This window comes from Mizuhopecten yessoensis, unplaced genomic scaffold (assembly GCF_002113885.1).
Source record: "Mizuhopecten yessoensis strain PY_sf001 unplaced genomic scaffold, ASM211388v2 scaffold2429, whole genome shotgun sequence".
Classification (NCBI taxonomy): Eukaryota; Metazoa; Mollusca; class Bivalvia; order Pectinida; family Pectinidae; genus Mizuhopecten; species Mizuhopecten yessoensis.
In genome coordinates, this window is record NW_018404542.1 from 194,655 (window position 1) to 205,380 (window position 10,726).

Sequence of the window (10,726 nt, forward strand, 5' to 3'; positions counted from 1 at the left end):
TTACCATTGTTCTAACAACATTTGAAGGCAAACATCAGGATAGAGTCCTCTTTTACCATTGTTCTAACAACATTTGAAGGCAAACATCAGGATAGAGTCCTCTATTACCATTGTCCTAACAGCATTTATATGTAAACATCAGGATAGAGTCCTCTATTACCATTGTTCTAACAACATTTGAAGGCAAACATCAGGATAGAGTCCTCTATTACCATTGTCCTATCAACATTTGTATGTAAACATCAGGATAGAGTCCTCTATTACCATTGTCCTAAAAGCATTTGTATGTTAACATCAGGATAGAGTCATCTATTACCATTGTCTGTACAACATAAATTTGTATGTAAACATCAGGATAGAGTCCTCTATTACCATTGTCCTAACAACATTTGGATGTAAACATCAGGATAGAATCCTCTTTTACCATTGTCCTAACAATATTTGTATGTAAACATCAGAATAGAGTCCTCTATTACCATTGTTCTAACAACATTTGAAGGCAAACATCAGGATAGAGTCCTCTATTACCATTGTCCTATCAACATTTGTATGTAAACATCAGGATCGAGTCCTCTATTACCATTGTCTTTACAATATAAATTTGTATGTAAACATCAGGATAGAGTCATCTATTACCATTGTCCTGACAACATAAATTTGTATGTAAACATCAGGATATATTCCTCTTTTACCAATGTCCTAACAACATTTGCATGTAAACATCGGGATAGAGTCCTTTTTTCCATTGTCCTTATAATATGTGTGTACATACATCAGGATAGAGTCCTCTACATCCATTGTCCTAACAACAAAATTAATGTGTTGGATTGAATCATTATTATCATTCAATCGTCGCCTTCTGAATAAGCTATATTAAGACCAATAAGCTATATTATCCAATAAGCTATATTAAGACCAATAAGCTATGTTAAGACCAATAAGCTATATTAAGACCAATAAGCTATACAAGAGGCGATGAATTACGATTTTTTGTGCCAAAGTTAAAAAAAAACCAGAAAAGTATGAAGCTATTCAGATTTATGTTCCTTTCTTTTGTTTTTAATCGATTTTTTTAATTAAATATATAGGACATTTCTTATTTATTATTTCTCTAAAGAAACACACTGTTAGTAAAAAAACACTATAGAGTAACTGTCCAATATTTCTGTCTCAAGAGTAATGAAAAGTAATTTTGAGATACGTGTCTCATTGTCTGCCTCTGCGCTCTGTGTTAAGTCTATTATTATATATACTACTAACACTTTGCTAAGGATCACCTATATTTTGAGAAAAAAAAACATCAAAATGTTAGAAAGGATATTATATTTTCCGTCCGTATTGTTTTGGGCGAATATGTTAGCCTTCGAAATCGTCCTGTGTAAGTGTGTTCAGTCAACCATAAAAGCGCGTGCACGCTTTTCCACGTGTACACCCCTTTCAAAAGCTAAGCTAACCTAAGTAAGGCGTTGTTCAAATTGTAAAGGAAATCAATTTGATGAATATTCTTTGCGTGTTTTTGTTTTAATATGGCACAAAGACGAACCAGACAACGGTCAAATAACGGTGAAATCAATAGGAGCATCGGAATGCTGCAAGCTAGCATGTCTCAACGTCAGGTTGCAGCAGGCCTTGGGGTGTCTCAAAGTGTGGTTTCAAGAATGTGGAATCGTTTCCAAACTAACGAAAACCCTTCCAGTCGTCATGCTGAAGGTCGTTCTAGGGCTACAACGCAACGCCAAGACCGAGTTTTGCTCATACAGGCACGGCATCTCAGGTTCCAGACTGCAACACCTCATAAATGCTTCTGGTACCCGGATAGCCACTCAGACAGTTAGGAACCGTCTTCTTGGTGCTGGTTTAAGGTCACGTAGACCAGCAATACGAGATTCCTTAACTGCCCGCCATGTTAGGGACCGATTACATTGGGCACAAGCTCGCAGCACTTGGACTCTTCAGGAATGGGAACCGGTTCTTTTTACTGACGAGTCCAGATTCTGTCTCGACTTCACCGACAGGCGCGTTAGAGTATGGATACAATCTGGGGAGAGGGTCCAGGCAGGTAACGTTGTGGAACATGACCGATATGGCGGAGGTTCAGTGATGGTGTGGGGAGGCACAAGCCTTCGTGGGTAAACTGACCTTCTTGTCTTCCATAATGGTACCGTTACGGCCCGGTTTTACTGCGATGAGATCCTTGATGCCTATGTAAGATCCTACGCTGGCGCTATCGGCCCTGACTTCATCCTTATGGACGATAATGCTAGGCCTCATAGAGCAAGGGTGACTGAATAGTATCTACATTTACACCAAGAGACTATTCAACGAATGGATTGGCCAGCCCGCTCGCCGGATCTAAATCCCATCGAGCATGTGTGGGACATGAGGCAGACATCTTTTTCTGCCAGAAATGTTCAGTCAAGAATGCTCCAGGAGCTGGGAACAGCTTTGGTAGCTGATTTGAACGCTATCTCACAACACCGGATACGCGATCTCATTCATGGCATGCGGAGACGTTGTGAAGCTGTAATTGATGCCCATAGGCGTCAGACTCGATACTAAAACAGTTTCTGTTTATTTAGGATGAGTTTTGTTCAATTTAAGTTTTTTAGTGAATACCTCGTTGTTTCCAATTTTAAGGGTAACCTTTTTCCTGCGGCTCATTTTCCGACTGTAATTACGATTTTTTGAATTTTTGAATGCTGATGAATTGAAAGAACAATCAATTTTTCAAAAATGATCTCAGTATAAACCAAATGAAATATATCACATATGCCTAAAAATAAAAATGATCCTTAGCAAAATGTGAGTAGCACTATATATTCAAAACATTGAAAGTACAAATAAATAGGTACATATTACAATTGTCGATAAACAGCAGCTATGTATGTATACGTTTTACCCCTAATGTATTAAAGATAGCTCTCCGTTTTCAATTTAGTTAATCGAAAATTCAAATTAAGAGTTTTGATGTTTGCACTTCTATCTAAACCATCAATTTTCTTAACGACAACATATATTTTATCTACATACACATACATCTTTGTGTATTAAAATAACGAACGAAATACATAAACATTGAAATTATTCTATCATGATACGAGTTGTAGGACTCTTTTACGTTTTCAGGACAAAAGTTCCGGAGCCAACGATGATTGTTCCCGTATTTAATCCATACGATCCATTTCCAAGTGATGACTACGCCACTATTTCTGAATCAAGGGAGGAAGTATATGATGACCTGGACGAGATGAAGATGATCGAAAGAGGTTCTGAAAATAAACCATATGATGATGCTTACATTCATCCGTCATCTGGTCACACTAATCAAGTGGCTGACGATTACGAAGAGCCGGGTAAACCAAAAGAGCAATCAGTAGGTAACCACGGTAGACCAGAAAAAGACGATTACTTAACTCCCACGAGTAAACAGTCGGATGTTGCTTCTACCGTTTATGTAACAGGTGACGACGATTATATTACTCCCACCAATGAGCATGATGGGCCTAGGAGAATGTCCGTAAAGACAGAATCAGTTGATTTGAAAGACATGCATCGGGCAAGCATCACGTCAGCTGAGGCGGATTATTTGGTATTGTAATCAACGAAAGGAATTTATAAGGGTTAAGCTAATTTGGTGTTTTCTCAAAAGGAGTAGAGGTTCAGGAGGTCAAAATTCTACATGGAATTTGTTGAAATATCATGTGTTTAGCAAGAATGTGTTAATAACATAACCCATATTACAGTTTAGTCAACACTGCAATCATTAATATATCCCAAACTTGCAGCCATCATTTATCCTGTTTCGAACTATTCAGCATCCACTTATCTGAATTACGAAAACCAAGCCACATTCAATCTGATTTCTCAACTGTCTATTCACCACTGATCCTATTAACCCACTATTCAGTCTGGTGTGTACACTTGCTTTTTGCCCTAACCCTAACCTTGTATTTTCCATAACTGCCCTGCCACCAACCACAAATCTGACTCCACACCATACAGTCACCAGTAATCTGATTTCCACACTATCCAGCCACCAGTAATCTGATTTCCCGCTAATCAGCTATCAGTAATCCCGTTTCCATACCATCCAGCCACTAGTAATCCCGTTTCCACACCATCCTGCCACCAGTAATCCCGTTTCCACACCATTCTGCCACTAGTAATCCCGTTTCCACATGTAGTTGCATTCCTGCTCTCGACGCAAAAGTGATCGACAGGTGATTATCAAATTGTAAGATATACTATCGAGGCATCATTTTCGCTTATTTATATAGTGAACCGATTGATATCTTGTATTTACCAATTATTTACATGATGCACGTGTAATAATTACAATAAGTTTATATAATAATACTAATTATTTTGTGAATGACCCTAGCGACTAAACAACGACTGGTCTGAGTACATCTTGACTAAATTAGATGAACAGACCACATGGGCTTTGTGAACAATGTTTACTTGCCGAAATATTCACAATTGAAGTTCCAATTTAATCCGCCTTGCTACTTCCAGTCGCCATTTTGTAAACAGGGGCCTAATCTCGAGCTGATGCGCGTTTGAAAGAGTTTGAAGTATTGCAAAACTTCTAAACGATCATGCCCAGAATATACTCTCTCAGGAGGAGGTTTTTGATAAATTTACTATCAATTATTTACTATATTTCTTTTTTGTGTCACTTTCATTAATTAATAAAAGAACAAATTGATTTTTTCCCCTTCAAACTTTTTTCTTTCAAATGTTAAACACATTTTTTTTTGAAAAAATGTTCTAGTTTCGAGATTTTGATCAAACGTCGTCTGCTTCGCAAACATTCAAGAAAATAATATTTACAATGTATTGATATTGTTTTTATTATCTCGTTAAACTATCTTTTATTAATAAATATCAAGATTTTGTGAATTGAAAAATTGCATTTATGACGTAACCGGAAGCGCACTTAATACGAAAACGTGACCCGGAAATACCTCACAACATAATCAGGACAGTAATAATAAACAGACGTTTATCGAATATTAACAAATTAATACCGTATGTATTGAGACACTGGTGTGCTAGAATACAACACAAGGTAACACTCGTTTAATCCATTGCTATCACATCAAGTACTAACTGACATTTATGCGAAATATCAGCATTAAATGTTTGCGATCGCGCAGACCTACTTTCTTTTTACAGTTCATAATGAGTTTACATACATTTGTACATGTCGGCATCAACAGTATACCTTAATTTGTGTCCTTCATCGTGCCGAAGATTATATATAGGCGCATTCTAGGAAAAGTTCGTGATTAAAAGCTTGTGTGTGTTGTTTTTTATCTTAAAATTATCGGATAAAAGCATAGAATCATTATTTTACTTTGAATATATGTCACAGTTAACATAAGCTCTCGGGGGCTTGTATTTCGACAAACATATATATATATATATATATATAAATGGTAAAACATTGTAACAGGTTAAGGCAAACAACAAATTGTTTCACAAGATTCCTACGTTGGAAGGATTAAGATGTAGAGGCTAAATAATCATGCTGTAAAAAATTTGGCACTAAAACAACTCAAGTTACTTAAAAACCAGTCCAGAGGGCAGGTGATTGGGACATAGCATTTATTTGTAACCAGGAGCACGGGTTTGGTAGCCCTTAATATTAAAAGACGTTTTTAGTATTGATGCTGCTCGTGACGCCAATGATGTATTTTTTGCTTACAAGTTATAGCGTCGTTATCCAAAAGAAGATTAGTACAAATTGAAAAGTGTGAATTGCCTACAGCTCCTGTCAAAAGTCAAAAACATTCCTCTCATGTTCTTTCTCGTCACCTGGATGTTTGTAAGTTAGAACAGCTGGTCTCGCAGACACTTAAACTATGTACACAATATATATACAGTTATACTACAGTATTCTAATTGTCTCGGTATGGCTACGAATGCGTTCCAGCTAGGTCAGGTAATAGAGCATCAAATGTTTTAAATTCAAATAAAGCACCACTTCACGACAATCATGGATTCATATGGGTACAATGTTATTAAAATAACATTCATACAGTGCATGCAAGCTGAAATTAACAAATCATTTGTTTAAAATAACAAGTCATCATTTCCATGAAATTATCCAAATAGATAAGATCTTTATGTCGAAATAAACTTCAGGTTTGATTTAGTATTGTTTAATGTACGTCCTATCAACAGCTATACATGGTCATTTAAGGACGGCCTCCCCCATTTGCTAGATGCATGCATGTGGTGAGTTTGTGCATAATTAATTTGTGTTTTGGGAGTCTGCGGTATGTTCATGTTTGTCTCCTTGTGATAGCTCAGGACTTGATGCTGACTTTATAGTGTAATTTCACTGGAGCATACTGCTGAAGACACATCTTATTTTACAATCAAACCTCGTTATCTCACCATCTTCAAAAAATGTTTCTTTAAGTATTGTCCTCCTTTGTTTTTTCACATAAATCATGACATAGTCGACAAGGCAACTTGGTACTGGGCGCCGCCATTATTATTTACATGCACAGGAACTTGGTATATTAATTTCTAACCCTCAGTTCACATATGTGTGTTATATAATGTATGATATAAAAAAAGTATGTGGACCATAGGATAGTAATTCGTGCCAAATCCCTGTGCCAGGTTCAATAATTTGAAAGCTTAGAGAACAAGGCTAAATCTGCTAAGGTTGAATATATTAATATGTGAATACAAAATAAACACTTGGCTAGCAAAGATGAGATGTTACAGGCTGGACAGTAATGACAACAAAAACAGGCTGAAAACATGTATGGAATGTGTTTTTCTTAAAGGAGGCTGTATAAACACATTATGAATATGTAAAATCATGATGGAAGTCCATTTTACCCGAATTACCTGACGTTATTTTCAATACCTTCAGTTCATCTATATTTCAACACTGTTCTCTGTATAAGGGATAGGAATCAGTTTGTTTTTTGGGTTTTATAAATCCTTGCAACCACTTTTAGTCATATGTATAAGAAAGGTCTGCCAAATATCTGATTCTTTGACAACTTTACTACAAATATATAGCAGGAATTGAACTTTCTATATCAACTGCACTACTCTTCATATTATTTATTGACATTTTTCTGCTACAATACATGGAGTTTCCTCACAAGATGCTGATAACCGAATACTGTGTTTAAAAAAATGTTATACATGTATCTCTTCGATCCACTAAACATCAACAAACAACATTTTAAATGTTAAAATATTGCTGTTCAATATTCATATTTACAATGGTGTTCAAATCCACTAATACCTAAGTTGACATAAAATTGTACTGCAGTATTTTTTGGTCTGACTTTTGACAGCTAAATAAGTCTCATCAGGGGTCATTGACCTGTCAGAAGTTGAAGTAGCCAAAGTTATTTGACTTTGGTGTAGAAGCATCCTAAAAATAGAAGAAAGTAAGGGCTGGATTTTCACAAACTCGAAGAGTTGTGCCCCTTTGTTTGCTTTCCTATACATCTTATTCTGGCAGTTTATCATTCATATTTTTATTTTTCAATTTGTTATGCACTTCATATACATCTGATGAGACTGGGATATATTAAACAATGCGGAAAAATTCGCCAAGAAAGCTGAAATTTACAAAAGGTCAAAAAGTGAAACTTTACACCATGCAGGCCAGGTTTGAACATTTTACTGTAATGTTTGTTTTACTTTCCTTGTGGGGAGGATTTTTAATGCATCTCAACCGTTATATCAATCAATTAATTTTCATTTAGATGGTGTCCCTGATAATTATTTCTTATATAATTTAAAATTTGTTCCAAGTAATACTCATACTCTCTGTTTTAAACTAGGAACACTTGCTATGTACTTTAAGTATTTGTGCAGTTATGATTGATTGTCTTCCTTTGGATAATATTTCTGTGAGTTGTGTCCCTCACATGATTTCCTCACATTCTTTTCTGTTATATATCGGATATAGTTGTTACTTCTATAAGATCCAAGTTTCCTTTTAGATAAAATATGTCATGTTTAGGTGATTTTTGAGAATTGGTGGTTTTGCGAAATTTGCTTATTGTTTTGCAAGGTACCAATATTTTTTATGTTTGTAACATATATAGGTTGCTCCCATAGCTACCACTTTCTTTAAAATGTAGATTTTCTTCCTGACAATGTCAGACAATTTCAGACATGCGAAACATATAATAATGTGTAATTCTTCTTGAATTTGGTGTACAGATAGATCTTGAATTGACAGATCTGTCAGATCAGCACAAACTACTTAAATTGGAGTCTACTTGAAGAGTTATGTCCCTTTACTTTCTTTTTCAAGATAACATGATTCAAACAATTTTCTACTTGAGTCATCGAATTTGTCAAAATCTGTCTAACCATAATTTACATACAATGTACATGGAGGTGGGGGGGAGGGGCTGAAGAATCGGGGATTTTCTTTCATGTCTACTACTTGGGGGACATTGAACAGACCAAAATAGATCTTCTGCTCCCATTGCAACACACTTGGGATCTTAAATTTTTCCTTTCTTTCTTCACTGTTCTGCCTTCCCTTATTAGTCATGCCGCCTGAGAAGCATGGCGAACACTTAAGGATCAGTCTGTCCGTCATCACACGTTGTCGTTGGCGGCGGCAGTCACATTTAAGTTTTCCAGACTTTTTTTCGCCACCATTTACCATATCAATTTGTAACTTTGTATAGGGCTTAATCATAATAGATTACAGATCAAGTTCGAACTGCGTGCCAATATTTATTTTTTGCTGGAGTTACATGTATGGCCCTTCACTCATTGGAAGTTCTCATAATTAACTGTTTGCCATACTTTGTTCGTTACCGCTTGCCACTTAGTATGTGGCTTTATCATAATGGATTACAGTTAGAGTCCAAACCCTGTGTCAATATTTCATTTGTTGCTGGAGTTATGGCCCTTCGCACATAGGAAATTATCAAAATAAACCTTTTTTTGGCCTTATTTCGCTACCGCTTGCCATATCAATTTGAAACTTTGTTCGTGGCTTTATCATAATAGATTACAGTGTTTGAACCATGTATTAAAATTCCATTTTTGACTGGAGTTATGGCCCTTTTGCACATAGGAAATTCTCATAATTAACTGTTTTCCATATTATTTGCAACTTAGTATACATGTATAATGGTTTACAGTTTGAGTTAGAATCCAGTGTCCATGTTCTATTTTTTCTGGAGTTATAGCCTTTTGCACATAGGAAATTCTTATAAGTAACTGTGTTTTTTCCATAATCACATGCACTTCCTTCGAATTGCAGTTTTCTTCTATAGGTGACACCCGTCCTCATATGACCCTGGCTGAGGACATAAATCACCTGAAACAGTACATCCTTTGAAGTCCTTCTGTATGGCTTGATGATGTTTTCAAACCAATGGTCTGGAGCATTACTTGGTTAAGAAGACTGAATGCCGTTTAACAGAGGGTCGCTCTCAAAATACTCTGGCTCCCTAGGGGGAGGAGTTGGGTCCCAAAGGGGTATTCTCCAATTCAATTACACAATTTGTTGTTAGGACCCCTGCACATCTTTAGTTATCAGATTTTACGTCTGTCTGTCCTTTTATCTTTTTTTAGCTCACCTGCCAAGGACAAATGAGCTTTTGCCCTGGTGCAGCGTCCTGTCCCGTCCCGTCGCGTCGCATCCCGATTCAATGTAAACACTTAGCAACTTCATTCATTGACAGATTTTGGTCAAACTTAATACAAAGGTCAAGTATGGGAATACTTCGGACATCTTTGTATTTCAGGGATCCAAGGTCAAGGTCACACTTGCTATATATAGAAAATCATCAACTGATTCAATTTAGCACTTAGCAACTTAATTCTTTCACGGATTTTGGTCAAACTTTATACATAGGTCAAATATGGGTATACCCTTGTGTTTCAGGGTTCCAAGGTCAGGACAAGGTCACTGTTGCTATATATAGAAAATCAACAACTGATTCAATTTAAACACTTAGCAACTTCATTCGTTCATGGATTTTGGTCAAACTTTATGCAAAGGTCAAGTAGGAGTATGCTTCGGACATTGTTGTGATACAGGGTTCCAAGGTCAAGGCCAAGGTCACTGTTTCTATAGAAAATCATCAACTGATTCAATTTAAACACTTAGCAACTTCATCAAATATTGTATGGAGATGGTAATAACATACAGAAAAAACATATGAATATTAAAGTCAATTTATCAACTTTAAGTGTAGAACCTTGTGTGTGTGCATACATGGACTTTATCCAGTGTAATAAAATGTTTGTTTAAGCTTTTTGATAGCTTTTCAGCCTTTGATATCAAAGGTCAAGGTCACATAAATAGAACATCAGTTTGTGCACTGTATTTCAAATTTTGTTGGACTGATTACACTCAGATCTTATCGAGTCCTTTATGGAAGAAAGTGCCTGCTTGGGATAACTTTTCAGGTCTAGTGGTCAAAGGTCAATGGGTCACTATAAATAGAAAATCTGTTTAATGCACTAATGCACCATATCTTGATTTCTCTTGGGCTGATTACACTCTTGACTTTATACAGTGCCTGCTTTGGATAACTTTCCAGGCCCGGGGGCTAGGTCTCTATCACTGTTACTATATGAATAGAAAATCAGTTTATAAAATGCACTATAATACTTATATTTTGGGTTCTGTTGGGCTGATTACACTCAAGACTTTACCCAGTGCTTTTATAAAAACAACACTTGCTTTCACTAGTGTTTGCTACAT

At 36.2% G+C, this 10,726-nt stretch overlaps 1 protein-coding gene across 1 annotated transcript in view; it reads left to right on the plus strand.

Annotated features, from left to right (window-relative positions):
- LOC110445950 (neuropilin-1-like) overlaps positions 1 to 4,399 on the plus strand; it is a 42,121-nt gene extending 37,722 nt beyond the window's left edge. The window contains exon 7 of the mRNA XM_021490846.1: positions 3,127 to 4,399. Within this exon, the coding sequence (XP_021346521.1) occupies positions 3,127 to 3,598 (472 nt within the window). The 3' untranslated portion in view covers positions 3,599 to 4,399. The remainder of the gene's footprint in view (positions 1 to 3,126) is intronic.
- Positions 4,400 to 10,726: the final 6,327 nt, after the last annotated feature.